Consider the following 21,747-nt stretch of genomic DNA (forward strand, 5'->3'; position numbering starts at 1 on the left):
TAATAGAAACTGCGAGCACTGTACGATTCAAAAGAAAAATGGGTTAAAAAAATATTGATTCATCGATAAACTAATTCACTGTTAAAATACTCAGAGGTATCATCGCTTATTGTATATACATATATTATATATATCTACGAGCGTGTACCTAATTAGGAACACCGTTTTCGTACCGCGTCGCCGTATTTCATAAATCGGTACAATGAAAACACCAATGTCCATAATATGGAACACTGTGTTTCCCCTTGGAAACACCCCCGCATTCGAATAAACATTTTTCTAACAGCTGATCATCGCACAACGGTATATACGCGAGCGAACGCATAAAGAACAGTCTTCCCAAGTATCGGATAGAATTTTTGCATCCACTTTCGCATCGCTCTGTCCACGTTTTATCGTATAACCGGTGTTTTATGGCAGCGATTTTTATCTTACGAGACGACGGTGCGTGTAAAAGGTTCCCAAACAGCGATCCAAAGCCGATCGGCTCTTCGTGGATCCGTTCTGCAACCGTTCCCCGCGTTTGCCTGGGACTCCCATGGTTGATGCACGGAGCGCCCAGGGCGCCCAGGACGCGGAAACGCGCCGCGGCATTTCTGTCGCGCGTGCATTCTTGCCCGTTAAATACGCCAGGAGGGCGCAGAATGCGGAGAAAATCGGCTACCGGGGGGGATAAGCCGGCCGAATTGTACGGGAATGACAAATATATAGAGGGGTGCAACGGCGACGCGGGTGTATACCTCGCGGCGCACGTGCACATTATCAATTTGAGAGACCGGCTCGCGCGTTCCGCTTCGCGCCGCGCCTCGTCTCGAAACTTTTTGGTCGAGATAGTTCGGGAAGAGCGCGTCGCTATTCACCGGGCGCGACACGCCGGGAATTGAACGGCGAGCTCCTGTTAAGCAAAATCGAATTTCCGGGGCGCAGGGGGGGGCGGAGGGGTTCTCGATTGAAAGTTATGCGGCTGCGTATTTTCCAAAGAAAATTTCGTTTGCGCGATGAAATTTGAACACACAACTGTCCGCGCGCCCCCCGCGCTATTCCCAACGTGTTCCGCCGCGTCGCGCCGACGCGAACTTTATTCGGATTTGTCGTCGCACGCATTTCGTTCACGTTTCTCCTATTTTTACACGGGTCCTGTCTCTTTCTCGTTCGTTCCTCGTGGCTGTGCAAACACGGAAGACACGGCTCGATGGATCGATGCGCAAGTAGAGTAATTTCGGACAGTAAATGTTCGCGGGTCGGAATCGAAACCGGCGAATCCGGGAATACTAAGTCGCGATTCTTCGGGACTCAAGGTTCTTCTCGTTTTTTGGAAACTAATAAGAGTACATAGCGATGCTAGGATGAAAGGAATGGCTTAACATTTTTATTTCTAATTTTTCGCCATGATTTGGAGGCAATTCGGAGGCCACGTGACGCGAATCGAAGGTAATTCGGAGGCCATGTGACGCGATTCGAAGGCAATTCGAAGGCCACGAGTCGACTATTCGAAGACAGTTCGGAGACAATTAGGAGACAATTCGGAGGCCACGTGAGTCGATTCGAAGGCAATTCGGAGGCAATTCGGAGGCCACGTGACGCGATTCGACGAAGATCAGCCACGTGACTTGCAGCTCCGCGATTTTTCCTACTCGACTCGCATCCAAAGAGACCGTTTTATGTTGTCTTCTGGGAATTCGCGTCGCGAATCTCAGCATCGACGTAGCAATAAATTACATAGGCGTGCGACTAGCACAGCGAAATTCACAGCAACCCGAAATTCGGCATTTCCGAGAGAAATTAGTGTAATATGATTATTAACCCTCAACTACTGATCTGTGTGACCGCTGCTAATTAATTATTCACACGTGGTGACAATATAATTGCAAGAAAAATTGTGGAAAAAGCAACGTTTCTAACATCTTAGCTGTGGACGACGCACAATGGTCGATTTCCATACAAAAAGCGGAAAAAAGCGTGTTATATATATATTTAAGCCTCGCTTTTCCCATTTATATCACTAGAACATACATTTGGATTTTCATTGAGATAGAATAATACAACCAAAATGCACATTGTTTTAATTGTTTATATGCAATTAATGGACACGGAAACTGAGACAGTTGCCACCACTGGCAACGAGATTCCTGGAAGACTGTCGTTTACACAATTTATACCAATTTATGCCAACGTGATTTATACCATTTACACGAAAAAATGACCAATTACACCAAATTCCGTGGCTGCTGTTTGTTTCAGGGGAGCATCCGGCGGCGATGCAGCACGGGAACTCGAGCAACAGCGGCGCGGCGACGAGGACGCTCGCGTTGCTCCTGTTGCTTCTGCACGCCGGCTCGTTCGCGAGGTGACTGGTCGATCACGGAGCTTCCCAATAAGAACCGAAGAACCGAAGGTCGTATCCCCTTTATTTAATCGAGCAAGAGAGACCGAACGGACGGCGGGAACGGAAGCAACGACGACGACGACGACGACGGCGGCGGAGGACAGCGAGGAAGAAGGCAAGAAAGAAGCGTCTCGATCAACAACAGTAAGCACCCTGTGCTCCCCCATCCCCCCCACATCATATATCACCTTTGATCTTTCTTTTCCCTGATCAACCGAGAGAGAGAAAGAGAGAGAGAGAGAGAGAAAGAGAGAGAGAGAGAGTGAGAGAGAGAGAGAGAGAGTGAGAGAGAGAGAGACCAGGCAGATCAGTCGAGGAAACCACGAACCAGCGACCGCTGCGAATCCTCGCGAAACTCGTCCTCCAAGCGGACACCTCGAGGATTCCAGCTAGGAGCAGTGTCCACGGCAGACGAAATGGACGCGAACGGTGCCCCGATCACCGTGGCCCGGTCACGGGACACATTTGCCATCGGATCTGCCGTCGTGTTCAGCCAAGGAAAGAGGACGCCGACTCGCGCTGGACCGCGCTTGCCTAGACGAGCGGCCCGCGACGCCCGGGATTAGTCAAATCTGCAGTGCGTCTAACAGAGCGATCAGTGTTCACGGCTTCTTGTTTGTATCCGTAGATGTTCCCGGCGTGTCGATCGAACCAAGATCGATCTCCAAGGCTCGGACACTGTTTTGTTCCGAACAGCGAGTTCGCCGCGGTTCGCCGTGCGAGGCTCGCGCGGCTCCCGGACCACGCAGCCTCCACAGACAATGCTAGATCGCGCGTCCTCTTTCGTTCCGGCGCGGCAAGATCGGACGAGGAGAGAGATTCTCGGCGACATTGTAAATGGGTGTTTTAGTATGAGACAGTTGGACTCGGTGCGATCCACGAGACGCGCGCTCTGCGACGACGCGACGATCAGCGAGGACCACGAAGCGGCTCGGCGGGTCGTTATTCGCGGTTAAGCAGGACCCGGACCAGCTTTTCCATGCCAGTTTTTGGGTAACGCTTCGGTGTACGCTGTATCTTGAAACGGTACCGGCTCTCCACGGATCTTCCAGCGTTTCGTCCTCGGGGGGATTATTTAGCCGTTTCGAGGAGAATTGAGGAGCGACGAGGTTCGGAGAGTTTGAGGGAGATTTGAGGATATTTTAGACTACGTTGCAATGAAATCAGATTCTTTTGGAATAATTGAGGGTTTTTTTAACAGTACTGCAAATTCTTTTGAAATGATTGAGGGTTTTTTTAACGATACTGCAAATTCTTTTGAAATAATTTAGGGTTTTTTAATGGTACTGCAAATTCTTTTGGATTAATTGAGGGTTTTTTAATGGTACTACAAATTCTCTTGGAATAATTGAGGGTTTTTTTAACGGTACCGAAAATTCTTTTGGAATAATTGAGGGTTTTTTTAATGGTACTGAAAATTCTCTAGAATACGTTAAAACCTTCAGAACAATTGTTCAATCCCCAAAAGATATACGAGCGTTAAATTTTTCAACATTTTTCGCGACACGATAAAAAGACATAATTTCGATTCAATTCCGATACAAAAAAAACTATCTACAGAGAATAAATGGTGCTCGTGTCGGTAATTTTTATTGGAACCAATAAGAGCAATTCGACGATGTTTTATGCGATTCTCCGAATCCTCCGTGCGAACAAGTCGAATTTCAATGTCGATGAATCGATTAGAAATTACGGGCTTCGAAGGCCCGGCCACGCACCTGCTGTGTCGCTATCATGATGAAAGCAGTCTTTCATGAACGCTGCCTGTACCGTGACAATTTCGCATGCGGCCGCAATAATTTTCCCGATCAAACGGCGCGCAGCGCCACTCGAGGTTAATAGTATCGTCTGACAATGACAAACGACCAGCCCAGGAAAGGACCAGAGAAATTAATAGGGACCGGTTTAACGCCGTTGTCTTCGTCGATCCTGCAGCCTTTGTGTCTCGGATAACCGAGTTGCTTTTTCTTTGGCTTCGATGAATCACTTTGCGGTTTAACCCTTTGCCCCGCGATCCAAGTTCCAAGAACCACAAACAACAAGATCGGTCATTGGTCGAGCCCTTTCACGATTGCACGAGCCTAACTGGTTATGTTTATATTTGCCTCGATATATTTGACTCTCATTTCTGGCCCGATTCTTTTACCACGTCCCTCGGACGTGATAAGCACTTCTGGCTCGTCTTTTTGAACACGACTCTCAGACGTGATAGTCATTTTTGGCTTGATTTTTTTAACACGACTCTCAGACGTGATAAGCACTAGTGACCTAATTCTTTACCACGACTCTCAGACGTGATAAGCACTTCTAGCTCAATTTTTTGGCCACGTCTCTCAGACGTGATGAGCACTAGTGGCCCGATTTTTAACCACGTCTCGCAGACGCGATGATCATTTCTGGTCAGACATTTTTACCACGTCTCTCAGTCGTGATAAACACTAGTGTCCCGATGTTTTACCACGTCTCTCAGACGTGATAAGCACCAGTGGCCCGATTTTTGACCACGTCTCGCAGACGTGATAATCATTTCTGATCAGACATTTTTACCACGTCTCTCAGACGTGGCTACAGGGCAAAGGGTTAAGAAAGTCGCTCGTCGGTCGCGAATATTACGGTCGCAGGCATCACAGTCCGCGCAACGAACGCGAGGAAGCTTGATAATTGCGAGAATTGATGATCTCTTGGATTATACTGTCCATCGTTCCGCGACGACATTTTGTTTCCATTATGTTCTCGGTCTTAGCGACTTCTTGCCCCTCCTTATTTACGACGCCTGTCGGAATTTACTTGTCCGGGATGGCGGGATTTATGACGGTTAATAAAGAAACGGCTCAATTTCATCGTTACCGGCGACGCGGAACGACTGAAACGCGGATTCTATTTCTCTTTGCGTTGCAGAAACGCGGACAGAATCGGTCGGATATATTCGTTTGAAAGAATTGATGAGATAATTAAAATCGTATCACCGTGTGTATATATATAAGGATCGATTATTTGCTGTACGAAGTACAGAAGTCGTGACTTCCGCGATTTCCAAACGATCTCGTGTTTCCATGAAAATAAGTTTCCGATCGAAATTTAGAAGCGTAATCGAAAATTAGCAGCCGGTAATTAGGGACGCGTTTCTACGATGTTTATAGAAGTGTGTAAATAATCGTTTGTAATTACTGATCGGTAATTGATAACCGGGAAATAAGCACTGTATTAATATTAATAATGCGGAGTATCTCTATCTCTTTGCGCGATGATAGCGATTCCATAACGAGCAGCGTTTCATCGATCTGAACTTTCGGGGAAAGTTCGCCGGAGAAATAATTAAATATAAAATTAATTTTATAATCGTCGGTTTTCGTATCATCTCGCAGCTTCCATGCCGGCAGCATTTTTTATAATACAATAAAAGCAGGTTACGCGGATACTTCGGTAGGAAAGTTTTTACGGCGGCCATTACCTGTTTTTATAGGACGCCCGGTATAACGCAGAATTTTTATACCCTTTCTTCATCATCCCGAACTACGGACGCACTTCAATAATTCTAGTTAACAGATTCTGAAATTTCCACGATTAAAATTTACCGTTCGTTTCGCGCAATTAATTCGCGAATGTTGCCCAGCGTTTTATTTTCTTTTTCTCTACTTTTCTTTTGATTAAACAAATTTCTCGAGGTTTCGAGAAGAACTTCAAAAGCAGACGAAAGTGCGTTTAATCGTTACAATTACGAAGCAACAATGCTTGATCCGCGACTGTAAATAATTCGATCAAGTGTCGCATAGAAATCGTTTATTGAAAATCGCAAAATCAAGCGTAATTTTCATTTAACTTGTTTGTACTATATTTATATTTATTTCTATTATATTCCGTTATATTTGTTTCATTAAAACGATGTAAACAATTGTTAGTTGTAACAGCGGAGCACAATTTCCACGAGTCGTACACGCGATAAAATTTATTTACGCTGTCATCTGCACGCGTATCCAGAACTGCGCGAGTTACAATAATCCGAACAAGGTTACTAAAACATTAAAAAAGGAAACAAAAACACCAACCACTTTTGTTTTACGGTTTTTACTTTTTTATGCTTCGGCTTGGAACATTCGAGAACTTTCATGTCCCGTTTCGTGCGGTGTAACCGTTTCTCCCCGACCATTCGATGACAGAATAAATTTTTGTTTAAGTCGGTTCACAAGCCGCGACAGGGTAATAACTGTGTGGCAACAATAAATTATTGTTCAACGCAGAGATGAAATTGTGCGTTGCCTTGTGAAGTTCACGGTATAAATTCCGAACGATCGAAGTCGTAGAACGAATCGGTGGTTGCTCAGCCAAGTAGAACAAGATAGGACTGCGTGTATATATTTACGTTTAGGAACACAGTTATTATTTGTTACAATTTTCTGTCGAAACTTTTTGATATCGTCGCGATTAATCCGGTTCGAGAAGTGTTCGCTGGCGAATATTAACTGAATATCAGCTGTTCGATAAATATTATACTCGTTTGCTTGTTATATTATTACTACTCATAGTTTATTATTATTACTTATTATATTTTATTACTACTTATTATTTATTATTATTACTATTATTATACTCGTTTACTTGTTATATTATTACTACTCATTGCTTATTATTATTACTTATTATATTATTACTACTTATTATTTATTATTATTACTTATTATATTATTACTACTTACTATCTATTATTATTATTTATTATTTTATTGCTTATATTATTATTTATTATCATTGCTTATTAGTATTACTTATATTATTATTTATTATTATTACTTGTTAGTATTACTTATATTATTACTTATTATATTATTACTACTTACTATCTATTATTATTATTTATTATCATTGCTTATTAGTATTACTTATATTATTATTTATTATTATTACTTGTTAGTATTACTTATATTATTACTTATTATTATTTATTTACTTATTATACTTCTCCACTCCACTTCATGCAAAGATACGTGCAAATTTTACTTTCGAACATCGCTCAAAAACATTAAAAGACGTAAAAAAGTCAATAAACACATTTCGAACACGTTAAATAAAAAGAACGATTTTTCGGCCACTAAAATCGAGCAAACAGCCGGACGCGCGCGACGATTTAATCGTCGTCAATTTGACCAAAGCTCTGGAAATCTTGCCGGCTCTCGCGAAACAATTTACTTTCGATCGCCGCGCAGTCCGTTAGAGATTAGAGCCCCGAAATTCCGAGGGTATCCGGCCGGCGGACAATAGCGGCGTCAATGGAGCTATAGGTAAATTCGCGCGGGGGGATGAAGGAGAAAGGGCAGGGGGGACGCGTCGAACACGGTATCGCGCGGTAATACGCGAACGGCTCGTTTACAAGCGCCATCAACGCGGGAAAGCATTACCCTGCTTATCCTTGGTATTCCTTTTGCGAACCGTAAACACGAATCGCGAACGACTGGGGAACGTTTATGCGGCACGAAGTTGAGAACAACGCCGCCGCCGCCGCCGCGGTTTTCGTGGATTCTTGGATAAGAAGCAACGTATTTTCCGCGCTTCGGATCCACCGTGACCCGAATATTACGACAAAACCTCGGAAACCCCGGAATTCCGCTCGGATGCCGGAAGCGGGCTGTTGTCTTTTCCCGCCGTCATCCCCCCGCCCCTTCGCCCGTCCTCCGTTCGCCCCGGCAATTCCGCCAGACAAATATTTTGGACTTCATTGAGTTTATGCGAGCCGCGAGATTCGTCGATGAGCGCCGGATCGCCGCGAATTTTCTCCAACATTCTCGCGCCGGATCCTCGTAAAAGCCGTCGCATTCGGCGAACGCGTTGCTCGCTGACGTTATTATCATTTCCACGCGAGATTAGCTTCGTTTCTAACGTGCATTCTATTAGAAACGCTGGCCGATTGCTTCGAATTTATTCGGGGGACATCAATTACCATTTTTCATCCTTTTTTCTGGTCATTTTTAGAAGTTAATTTTCGAAGGCGTTCGTCGAATGAAATGTGTCGATCTATTTCAAATATTATGAAGAGCAACAGAATCATACTGCAACGCATACTTATGTCGGTAAATTCAGAAACATCTGTAGTATACTAATTAAATTGAAGCAGTTTTTACGGGGCCAGATTCGCGAAGCTCTTCGAAAGAACAATCCGCGTGCAGGCGCAAGATCGCGTAAATTGGATTAGAAACGGGAGAGCATGAAATCCAGTTAAATGTAAATGTTTATGCGAAATTAAAGATTAATTTTCGGAGAAATGAGCGGCGCTCGACGTGAAAGCGCGCAGTTAACGAGATCATTAGTGTGTTCGTTCCGTGCTCGTTTTTTTTCCCCTCGCGAACACCAAAAATCCGATTTGCGGAAGGAAATCTTCGCCGAAATATCGCCGGTAGAAACGGAAGCCGATTAAATTGAAACCAGATACATAAAAGGAAGTATTCCGCGCTAGATTGCGGTAACTTATGGGATTAATATGCGCCGGCGTGAGTTACCGGTATACGCCTCGTTTCCCTCATCGGCGGAGTCATTAAGCGCGACAGAAAAATAAGAGGCATTTCTGCGAATGCGTCCGCGATCTTATGATTCCTGCGTAATACGGTTTTTATGCGGCCAAAAGACGGAAATTAGGAGATCGAACGCGAACGGCGAATGATACTCGAAGAATCTCGATACATCGCCACGCCATTTTCAACTAAAAAATAAGCTAAATAAAATACGAACGTGGAACAAGCGCGATTAAATTAAATATTTTTAATTTTATTATGTTATATTGTATATGTATTATATATGTATATTATATTTTATTTTTATATACATTGCATATTATATTATACATTATATATTATTATGTTATGTATATTTTTTGTATATTATTATATATATATTATATTATATTATATTATATTATATTATATTATATTATATTATATTATATTATATTATATTATATTATATTATATTATATTATATTATATTATATTATATTATATTATATTATATTATATTATATTATATTATATTATATTATATTATATTATATTATATTATATTATATTATATTATATTATATTATATTATATTATATTATATTATATTATATTATATTATATTATATTATATTACATTATATTATAATATATAATATTATGTTATATTATATTATATTATATTATATTATATATTATATATTATTATATTATATTATATGTAATTTATATTCTTATTTTAATTAAATATAATCATCGTAATTCAAATTTCGTGCTGAATATTGCCGGGCAGACGTTTCACAAAGCCGATGCCGGCATAGCTATTTTCCATTGAAAACAAAAACCGGTATTAATCTCGTTTCGTTCTATACGCTCGTATATTTTGCACGATAAAAAGCGAAGGAGGATGTAAAACAGCTTGCTCGCCGGTCGAAAACAAGTCTAACGAGAACGAGAGAACCGACGGTCTACGGTTCCAGAAAACGTGACGTGCCCGAAATTCTTTTTAATTCATACCGGAAACGGAATATATCGATAAACGTAATACACGCGGCTCGTTCCTTCATTTTCCTTCTTTTTTGTTTTTCTTTTCTTTTTTTGTTGTTGCAACAAATTCGGCCACGGTCTTCTCTCTGCGCGAGAATCCTCGAAGTTCGTCCTTCATGCGGATAAACAAACTACAGCCGGCGTTTTTCTGTATAAACCGAGGGACGAGATAAAATTTCGTAGAGTTAGTTTGATTTCTAGGTCACCGGGGTCCGCAAGTGTTTTTCCTTTTTGCAGCGATGCCGGCGCGCGGAAATAAATATTGAGGGTTGGCCCAAATTCGCGCACGTTTTTTCTTTTTTCTTTTTTTTATTTTACAAGGAACCTCAAACGTTCGAACATGTTTTATTCGATTTATATAATACGTGCGCCGCACGCATCCGGAGAGGGAATTTAAAAGTGTGCCGCCGACAATTTCAGCCGGTTACCAAAGCATTTCACGGGTCGCCCTTTTGTGCGGCCTCGCAATTCGCCGAATTTTCGAAACATTCGTAATCGCGACGGCGCGGCGCGTCGACGCGAAAAAGTCGAAAGCCCCGGGACAGGTCCGATCAAAGATATCGGAAATTAGCTAGAAAACGGGGATCCGCGGAGAAATGTTCGCAACATGGACGCGGAGAAATGTTCGCTCGCGAATATAAAGATTTACGAATAAATAAATTATCGTTTGCTCTTTGCCGTCGATTTTTATTACTCACATTTATTTCTTTCATTTCTGTCGAAAACGGCGAAAGATATTTGCTTTTGGAACTGTGTAAATTATATGGTTGACTCTGTCGTTAATGTGACCACGTTAAACTAACAAATAAATAAATAGAATATTATTTATATGATAATACACAATTAAGTATTATAATTGAATATTATTTTCCATTAATTTCGCAACGAATGCAATATACGACACTTGAAATAATATTTTATAATGATATCTTATAATAATAATACTCTTTATAATAATATTTACGTTGTGTTAATATATGTTATAATATTTTATTTTAATTTTTGAAAATGAAGCAGCATACCGTTGAAATAACAAAATAACCTTCTGCTAGTATCGTTATTTTACAATATATTATTATAATAATATCTCTCTTATAATAATAATACTTTATAATAATATTTATGTTATGTTATTATTATAATTGTTATTATTATTATATTTTATTTTCATTTTTGAAAATTAAATAGCATACCATTAGTATAATAAAGCCTTCTGCTAGTATCGTTATTTTATTCGCAAATTCTTCGCGCTCTCTTTATAACTATCGAAACTCAAACAAATTAAATCGAACCAAAAATTTTCTTCGGCACAAAAATACAACATAATGCACAATATTCTCAACGAATCGCATTTACCAGTCATACAATGAACAATTGATTCAAAAACGTGTGTTCACAGAATGACTGCGTTTCGAAAAAACAAAAAACAAACTATCTTTCAGACACACGAAATAAAAGCGATTCGAACGTGCGCGCACGAATCTGGCTGAGTTAAAAAGCCATATACCGAAAGAATTAATTAAACTAAACGAATTAGCCCGCGTGGCAGTTCTTCGGTTCAAAGAGATTTTAGGCTGTCGGAAAAGTTCGGCTCGCCATTATTTTGCTCTCTCTCTCTCTCTCTCTCTCTCTCTCGCTCTGTGTTTTTCGGGCTGACGTTTCACGGTTCGAAGATCACACGAGCACCTGAACATTCTCATAATAGAAACGGGTAAGGCGGTGTGGAGCAGGGGGTGAAACGTTGGGAGAAACCGTGGTCCGGATTTTGGTTTTAATATCCCCGTACGGTCGAAACGTCGGGGATAACCGGGGAGAGAGCCGTCGGGCAACGGAAAAATGTTCAGCGGGACTCTCGACGGAGTTACCTCGAAACGGGTTCACCGAGCCGGATCGTTGATTTTGGATCGACATACGAGGCCACCACATATCCGTGTACGTATAATAGACTCGATAAGTTCTAGGACTTAGGCACGCTGCGTTCCCAGGTGGCGCGTCGAAAGGAATAAATGTTCCATAACACCATCAGCTACGTGTTCGACGCGCGTTTCCTACCCGAAGTTTCTCGAACGCCGCAGTTGGACAGCACCGCGGGAACGTACGTTTCCGAAGATAAGGGAGAACAAGAGCCTCTCCGATACTGATTTTCGAGGCTTATTAGGGAATCGAACTGCCTAATTCCGTGCGTGCGATAGCCTTTCATCCACCTGTGCGTATTGTGCAAGCAGCCAAGTCACACCCTTGTTCGTGGAATGTCGGAAGTGATGGTGAAACGAAAAAATGAGAACAGAAGTCTGGAACAATTTTTCCGAATTTTTTTGTTCGAAACGTTGGAAAGCATTTCTTGATTTTGTTATACATTCCAGTAAGAATTGTATCACTTTTCAATTTTTTTGATGGGTTCTGTTTGGAAATGTAACATTTCTCGACTTTTTTATACGTTCCTTAAAGAAATATAACATTTCTTAATATGTTAATACATTCCATTAAGAAATATAATATTTCTTAATGTATTTATACATTCCATTAACAAATATAACATTCCACAATTTGTTTATACATTCAGTTAAGGAATATGGCATTTCTTAATGTATTTATACATTCCATTAACAAATGTAACATTCCTCAATTTGTTTATACATTCCATTAACAAATATAACACTTATTAATGTATTTATACATTCCATTAACACATGTAACATTTCTCAATTTGTTTATACATTCCATTAAGAAATATAACAATTTATTTCAAGGCTATCGGCTATCAAAAAGAGAAGAAAAAAAAATAGAAAATCACACTTGCCGTTTAATTGACGTTTCACGCGTCTCCTCATTACGTGTCGTTTGTCGTTTCAGCAGTAACGCGCGCGCGCGCTTATAAATTCAAATGTAAATATTAATTCTCGCGAGAACGAAGCTTTGCGCAGGCCGGAATCATATTTTATATTTTCGATTTACTTTTCCACGCGGAATAACTATGTGTTCCGCCTGCATCATTGATTACGGAGCAATCTATATAACGTCGTTTCACACGGAAAACATTCGGAGCATTTAAATAAATTCTCGCCGGCCGACGGTTAATACAGCGCGCAGCCAATAAGTGAGGGTAGGGGGGGGGGCAATATGTTTTCCAGTTGTGTGCGCAGTGATGGAATCGCGAGCCATCAAATCGCTTTGATAAACACTTCGAACAGCCCGCCGTCGTATTTAAACGTCGACGTTCTTCTTCAAGACACTTCGTTTATTCCATCGCTTGAACGGGTTCGAAAATCCGTGTCACAATTTATATTGTTCGATTTCGCTCGGCGTATACATTATACAAGGCGTATTAATACAGGGAACACTCACAAGGAACAATCCTGTCTCGCGGACGAGAAATAGATTCCTGAGATCATTTGGAGTAACTTTTTCCTTAGCGAAAATGTTCTCCGCGGCTTCGTTTGCGAGTTATTAACGAAAAACAGTGGCCAATGAGAGATCGACTGACGCCCCGCCCTCGCGACCGCAGCGTCATCAGCGGAACTGAGCTTCGCGCGCTCGTTGGCTGCGCCGCCTCACGCCAGTCAGCAGAAGCGCCAGCTCGCCTCTCATTGGTCACTGTTTTTCGTTAATAACTCCTAAACGACGCCTCGGAGAAAATTTTTGTAAAGGAAAAAGTTACTTCAAATGACCTCGGGAACCCCTTGCTTCCGGATTACGAGACATCAGAGAACTCTTAACATCCAGTACAGGTATAATCATAATTCCAATTACACTTTACCATTCTCGAAGTCATTTACATTCCATTTAAGCATCGAAATGACTTGGCGCGACTGCTGTAATGTTTGCGAAGGGCTTCGAACGATATTCGGAAAGTTCGCAACGCATGAAACGTTCTCCTATCGTCGTCGATAAATCTGATCACCGTTATTGCCCGCTGTCCAACTGCGTCGAGGAAACTACTTCAATGTGTTGGCGTCTCTCAGTATGTTTGTAGTAGGACTTCAATCATTCGCGAACGTCCAGATAAATGTGTAATTACTGGCGCAAGTCGAAAGGCCCCCGATTGACTGATTTCAAATATGTTCGTGTGCATGTAATAAAGCAACTGCGAACGGCCCGGAATGCGAGATCCGCAGAAAACTTGGCGGCGAACAGAGTCGTCGAATTTAACAACGCCGCGAAACTGTCAGGAGCAATTGTTGTTCGTTATCGAATGGAAATTGGCGTGATTTCACGATTAATATTCGTTTCGATCGGCATCGGAGCCACGGGCGCGGATATTCAGCCCCCCCTCTCCACCAGCACGAATTGATATAATTGGAAATCGAGAGAAACACAAGCAGAAATTAGTTTGTTCTTTTCAATCCAATGGTTGTATTAGGTCGAGAAATAAAAAACGAGATATAAATAGCAAACGTTAGCGCGAGAGCCGTACTTTATTACAATTTTACTAATCAAGTATGCTACGAATCCACAAAATCCACGATTCTATCGGTCAGTATAATATCGATTGATAGACCGTCGAACACTAAGTTTTTTACTTAATATTTCTGAGACATGTAAACGAATCTTTCGATTGAATAAACCATGCTGATAACAAACGCCTAGCCCCGTGAACCTCTTGATTTCATTCCACATCACTCCCCCGCTCGCGAATCGTAAAAGTGTGCTAGCATCCTGAACGTGTTCCAAATAAAAAAAAGAAAAGGGTTTCTTTCGTTCGTAAACGTAGAGAGACAAAAAACGCAATACATACATTGCGAACCTCGAGCTCGGAATCGCCGCAAAATGTCTCAGAAAGAATAATAAAAAAAAAGGAAACCACGTGTCTAGCGGCGTTTAACTTACAATCACGTGTTATCATTAAACCGATTGGATTATTGTAAATAAATAATTTATAAGTAGCGATTAAAAAGCAATCACTGTTCCCGCGAATTATGTTGATACTTGCGCAATAATGTTTATCGAGAATGTGAAGCGAACTTGAATCGGCGTGTGAAGATATAAAACGTTTTGATCTGTGAAATATTTATAAGTTATTAGGTTATCGAAAATTATATATATTTTATAATTATAATATATATATATATATATTATACAATTACATATATTATATATTATATAATTATATATATTATATATTATGGACTATATAATTATGTAATATATAATTATATATATATATATATATATAATATATATCTACAGAAATAAATACATTCATTTCTTTCCCTTACGCTACGTTGAACACTTCCATCGTTTATGTACGTTCAACAATTTATGTATATATCTAAGTTTCTACAGAACAAAGTTTTGTAATGTATAAAACTGATTTGTTGACAATGTATGGAATATTATAAAAACTGTGTGACAAATTCTTTAGTAAAGATTTTCTTTCGGTCCAATATTAATCTTAAGGGTGCGTGAACAAGATCCTTTCAATAAATTAACCACGAATTGCAACAAGAGTCTCGAATGTTACGTGTCTTACAACAATAAATGTGCTGAAAGCTGCATCGGTCAGCTTTCCAAATGCCCAAAGTCAGTTTCCATCGTTTCCAAACTAAACGATTCAACAAGAGGAGATAGTCGCTTTTATACTTAATTAGGGATTTTTCTATTCTGATGTAAATATTTATACGTACATACGTAATCTGCTTAAGTTCAATTTCAGTGTTGTATCATCTGCTGTAATCTCGATGCTGTAACATTCTAGTTACATTCTACGCTAGCTATGATTATAAATACACATGATTTTTATCGAACCGGAACACCATTCTACGCGGAAAGCTGTATCACATTATTTACCAATCGTTATAAGTATTTTCAAATAACATTTAACACGTCGCGATATTGTACCGCTATCAATTATCAGTAGATTGCGGATTTTGTGCGTTTATGGTACACGCGACCATACGAAATATACAATCAACTGAACGGTCCAACCCTGAATAGAACATTCGACTTCGTTTATTTAAAAAAGAAACGAATCAAAGCCTCGGAAACGTAGCGACGCGACGCAATGGAAACAATCTCAACTTCTTAACTAGGATACGCGTTAAACGATTATTAACATAAACAAGTAGGACCACGGAGCTTTAATGGAAAACTTTGGTAAATATTTGCAATTGGGAAGCGCCCTCTGACTATCTTCTCCTTGACGTATTTATTTATTCGTTAATTGTTCGAATCGGATGGATTGCTCAGCAAGATAGCTTTGAAAATGCACATATTCTACAAGGTGTCCCAAAATTATGGTGTTTCCATAAAATGAGGGATTCCTGAGGTGATTTGAAGTAACTTTTTCCTTAGCGAAAATGTTCTACGAGGCTTCGTTTACGAGTTATTAACGAAAAACGGTGACCAATGAGCGGCGAGCTCGCTTGCCGCTAGGCGGCCGAGCCAATCGGCGGAACCGCCACGCGCCAGTCGAGCTCGCCCTCTCATTGGTCAGCGTTTTTCGTGAATAACTCGTTAACGAAGCCTCGGAGAACATTTTTGTAAAGGAAAAAGTTGTTTCGGATGACCTCGGGAATCTCGGATTAAATTCGGAAGCCAAGGGGAAGCTCGTCAGAAGATGCTTCCCTACTCGAATTTGCTGGAACTGAGAAAAATCTTTCCTTCGATGCCGGTTTTAGCACAGCGATCCCACGAGACGTCGGCGTGCGGTCTCGAAATCCGCAGTCTCGATCGTCGGCGCGTAAACGTAATTCTAAGAGAAACGCCATCACGATGAAGCGGAAGCATCGTTGCGACACGCTGTAAAAAAAAAGAAAAGAATCCATTGTAACTGTAAGTGTAAGCGACCGCGTACGACGGTCGGCGCGTGTGTAATTAAAAAAAAAAAAGTATGTTTGTGCACCGTAGACGTGGTTTCGCGTTCGCGTTCGCGTGCAAGTGGACTACTTCGAAGGAGGCAACGGATATTCACTGCCGGATGACCGAGAGACTCGTGTCGAACATCGTCGAAGCCGTTTCGTTTCGAAAAAAAAAAATAAGAAACGCCGACGAAGCAATCGCGTCTTCGTCGACGGGTACGAGGGACGTTCGTGCGACGCGCGTAGAACGGCGACGTAACGTTTAAATTGTAAGTGACTAAACAAATCGTATCATACTGGTTTATCTGTGTATACGTTCTCACATATATCATCGACGACGGAGACAGTCGGGAGACGGTTTAGAGACGAGAGATTCCGCGGCGGTTCCCGTGGAACGCTTCATTTCATGTACAATACTCATGTATAAATTTCAAGTAAAGTAGTGAACGAAACCAAGCGGACTTTCTTTGAATCGCGCAACGGCTGGCAGACACGCCGATCGAGGAGTTCAACGTGGGATTCGGTGCGATAATTGTATTTCGACTCGATGAAATTCGAACCGTGCAGGCGTTCGTCGGACGTTGGTAGGACGTTCGTAGAACGTTCGTAGGACGTTCGTTTGCAACACGATGTTCGGATCTCGCGTAAGTATGTCGTCATGGCCTTTTTTAAAAATCTTTCTAACTTGTAACTAATCTTAGAGGGGGAGGGGAGAAGCTTATTCATTCGTCGTTCCAGTTTTATTTATGAATTATTGTTCAATGATGAGTTCAGGTTCAATGAATATTTGGTTCGATGAATATTATGTCAAGTTATATCAAGTCATATCAATATTGTTTGATATTTATGAAGACATGTGAAAACATGAACGAATAATCACGATATAAATAATCGAATAATATTTATGCTCCGTTAAGGGTTAATAACTCCGATAAATAACGTTACGTAAGACAATGGAGCCGAACAGGGACAACGTAACCGATCGAACCGGGCAAACCGGTATGAACCAGCAATTTCTCTTCGTATTCCCGGCATTTCCCGCGAACCGCCGAATGTACCTCGGAATTTGATAAACAGAAATATCGGCTCGTTGTTGCTCTGTTCGATTGAACAGAATAATTTGAACGTGCAAAATAAATAGAGGACGCGAAGCTACACTGTTCTATCGGTTATTTTTGCTACACGAATGAACAACCCAATTTCTCCTGGTTTTTAGCCGCAAGTTCATTCGGATTCACCGGGCGCAGTCACAAAGCCGCGCCGGTACAATAACACCGAGCGCCGCCAGGTAAATGAATTCATGGTCGGAACATTTTTTTCCCTGCCGGCCCGATAAAAATTCATCGTTCTAATTCGCGGCAGCATGCGGCGGTCGCGCGACATCACACACCGCCAAAGGAGAATTACATCGAGCGTTTTGCTCTCGTGTTACAAATGCCGATGTGGCTCGTGACTCGTACGATTCCTCGTTCGCCGATTCGGCGAGCGATAATCTATCGTTGTTCACGCTAATCGAGCAATCCGGTTCTGAAAAATAGAAGGATTTCACGTGAGTACGGTAATTAGTATTAATAATTGGACAGAAATCTCTGTACGATGGCTGAACTGTTTTATTTCTAATTTTTTGCCACGTTTCGGAGGCAATTCGGAGGCCACGTGACACGTTTCGAAGGCAATTCGGAGGCCACGTGCCACGATTCGAAGGCAATTCGGAGGCCATGTGCCAAGATTCGAAGGCAATTCGTCGAATCTTAGCATCGACGTAGCAATGAATCACATAGACGTAGGACTAGCACGGGGAAATTCACGGCAACCCGAAATTTGGCATTTCGGGGAGAAATTGCTGTAATATGGAACAGCGCATGATAAGGAGCATCGTAAGAGGTAATTCATTATGAAACCAAAACAGCGACCGAAGGAACGAAATTATTAGTACATTATGCGTTTGTTAATGCAAATAAATCCGAAGTCTATATCGACATTGTTAACATGAAAGTAACAAAGAACGTGTGTTGAAGATTTAGGCAGATATTTGCCTGTCCTCCTGTATGTGGAACAAGTTTCGTTCGACCCTTAACCTCGTCGACAATCGGTAACTATAAAGACTATAAAATTGTCCATATTTATGCGCAATCTCAGCGCGAATTAGGGCTGAAATCACTGAAACACAAAATTATGAGATATTTATTCCAATCCTTGACACATCTGCGGTTACAATAAAAAAAACAACGCCGCAAAAAACAGATTTCGCATCATCGAAGAACCGTACCCGCATTGAAAAACGCACGATTATTCGATCCAGAATTTCAACAACGCCATTGGTGCGTCGTAAATAATGCGATAAAAGACGTTTCTGACGCGTTGCGACAGCTAATAACGTCGTATACAATCTGTATTCTTCTTTTGTCACGGAACGTCCCCGATGCGTCATCTTTTTCCGTCGTCGAAACGCCAATGAAACCCGCCCCTCGTCCCCACCCCTCTTCGTGTTCGCATTCACCTCCTCATTCTTCTTCGGGCCGGCATTGGGTTCGGCAGTTGCGTTCGCCGTATTTCTTGCCGCGTTTTAAGGGAGAGGCTAATAAAAACCGCGAAGAAGAACGGCGCGGAGTGACAGTGCGTTATAACGTTCGCTCGGGTTCAATGAAGCCTCGCGGAACAAAGCTGGAAGTTTACCACCGCCGTGTCGTCGAATACGATCCCACGGAACTTGTCGTAGCCCGTCAATGGCTGGCATTGGCGTCGGCGCGACGGTGGCGTCGCTGTCCTTTGCAAGAAGCAGTAAACGGGTTAACTGCCACGCCGGTGTCCGTATTTCTAGAGCATTCTTTCCACTCTGCTGTTTAGAGCGATACTGACAAGGGGAGTCGTCCAATCGGACACTCGGATGTGCAATTGTTTCTGACGATTCAATTCGGTATTCGTTTTAAAATTGGAGTCAAAACCTAGACTTCTCATTGGGGGTTTCTATTTTTTGGACTTTTCAGAGCATATTTGAATGGATTTCGTCGAGAAAAGTGTAGAAATCGAAGTCCCGAATCTAGGAATGTAATTAAAATAAGCCCTGAATGCATTCGTTGGAAAGTAGAAAATATGGAAACAGAAATAAAATACTTTCAAAATACAAAACAAGAACAACGAAAATTTCAAGCAGTTTTCTTCATCTTCGGGTAATGAACGACGTTCCAACAATTTCTATTTTCCCTCACGTTTTATTAACAAAGGTGTTCCGTATGTTTTCACGCCGTTCGCATAATTTTTCGCAATTTTTTTCGCTGCAGCGAAGAGATACTTTGCTTTCGGTAAAAAATAGAACGTTTATTATTTCTCGAAGTTATTTTCTCTGTCGTTCTTATTTTTCTCGAGAAGATGTCATGTATTCTTTTTAATATTCTCTCTCTCTCTCTCTCTCTCTCTCTCTCTCTCTCTCTCTCTCTCTCTCTCTCTCTCTCTCTCTCCTGACACTCTCTTTTTTAATAATAATGGATCTCTACGATGCTTCTGCCATGGATGACACACAATGTAGACGAAGGGTAGGTATTATAGGGTAGGTATATTACGAAATCCTTGAAATTGGATGCCCCAATTTCGGTGACCTCGGGGCGCTACTTATTGTTAGGGGATTCTTTGCGCGAGAAAATCTGCCATCGCTTTCTATTAGCCGGTAGAGAAAACAGTAAGGGGCGACTTTATGCGACGTGATATAATGCCCGCACTCGGGCGAAACTTCGACCTTTTTCCGAAGCCAATTATGTGCATACCTGCACGCATATGCCGCCGCGCAGAGTACAGAAAACTGCTACAGCAAATTCTCCCCAATTGTCCCTCGGCTTGGAAACAAAGATCGACAATTTCGGAAGAGAAGGTACGATTATTCTAGGCTCTATTATTTTGTTATTTACTCGCCGATTATTTGCAACAATCGCTTTCGTTATCATTTTTCCTTTTTGCATGTTCCAATGAATTCGTTCGATAAATTAACGGAGATAATAACAGTTTCGCGATTCCATCGAAATATATATTGTTAAGAAAATTGGTAGGAAAATTGCTGTGCAATACGCGTGCATTTTTTTCAGAATTTCTGTATCGAGGACGCGCAGAGGAGGTGAAATTTCATTTCAGCAGAATTCGAGTTTACGGTGAAACTTTTTAATGAGGTTTTGAGAGATTGTGGGCACTTGTTGGAACGAGCAGACCAGTGTTCCCCTTTGAGCTGTATCAACTAATTAGTTTAGAGAAAAATTAACAATTAAAGCGAATACTGTCTCCCGCACGACAGCAATACCTTCGCGACGCACTATGATGCGGAAAGCACTCGAATGCGGTGAAAATTATTCTCTGATTGATATCACATATGCATAAATAATATATATAATAATATATAATAATATATAATACTATATAATAATATATAATAATATATAATACTATATAATACTATATAATAATATATAATAATATATAATAATATATATTATTGAGAGATAAATTCGCCAAAAAAGGAAAACGTAAAACTAAGAACTCGGCCCAGTTTTTCATTAGTATGAATTTCAGCAGAGTTATTTTGTCCCTCGCGTTATTTTACGTACACAAGCGCTAAATTTCGATGGCGGACGATTTTAATTAATATGCGGCTAAACATGTACAAATTATTTGTACATTCGGTCGGCAAATAATTGACTACGTAATTAATTATCAGTGCGTCACATGCTTGCCCAATTACTAATCAGGCAATTATCGTGCGATGATTATGTCATTTGTGTGTTGTGGTTAACGAATGATTAAATTACACTCGGAAACCGGTAACTTCGGTCGTTTGAACCGTATAATCGAGAGCAGAAATATTTTTTGCAACGCGAACGAGTAATTTTCTTAATTTTCTAATCATGTTCCTGCCGATTTTCCTAACAATATAATATCTCGATGGAATCGCAAAATTGTTATTATTTCCGTTAATTTGTCGCATCGAACGATACTCGTTGGAAAACACGCGAAAAATATTATAAAACGATGCGAACGAAACAAATTACGAATA

The 21,747-nt window shown here is 41.0% G+C and overlaps 1 protein-coding gene across 4 annotated transcripts in view; it reads left to right on the plus strand.

Annotated features, from left to right (window-relative positions):
- LOC117224177 (opioid-binding protein/cell adhesion molecule homolog) overlaps positions 1-6,577 on the plus strand; it is a 305,224-nt gene extending 298,647 nt beyond the window's left edge. For all 4 annotated transcript variants that reach the window (XM_033476928.2, XM_076525840.1, XM_076525841.1 and 1 more), the window contains exon 7: positions 2,242-6,577. In XM_033476928.2, coding sequence (XP_033332819.1) covers positions 2,242-2,351 — 110 coding nt within the window. In that variant the 3' untranslated portion in view covers positions 2,352-6,577. The remainder of the gene's footprint in view (positions 1-2,241) is intronic.
- The last annotated feature ends 15,170 nt before the right edge of the window (positions 6,578-21,747 follow it).

This window comes from Megalopta genalis, chromosome 13, assembly GCF_051020955.1.
Source record: "Megalopta genalis isolate 19385.01 chromosome 13, iyMegGena1_principal, whole genome shotgun sequence".
NCBI lineage: Eukaryota > Metazoa > Arthropoda > Insecta > Hymenoptera > Halictidae > Megalopta > Megalopta genalis.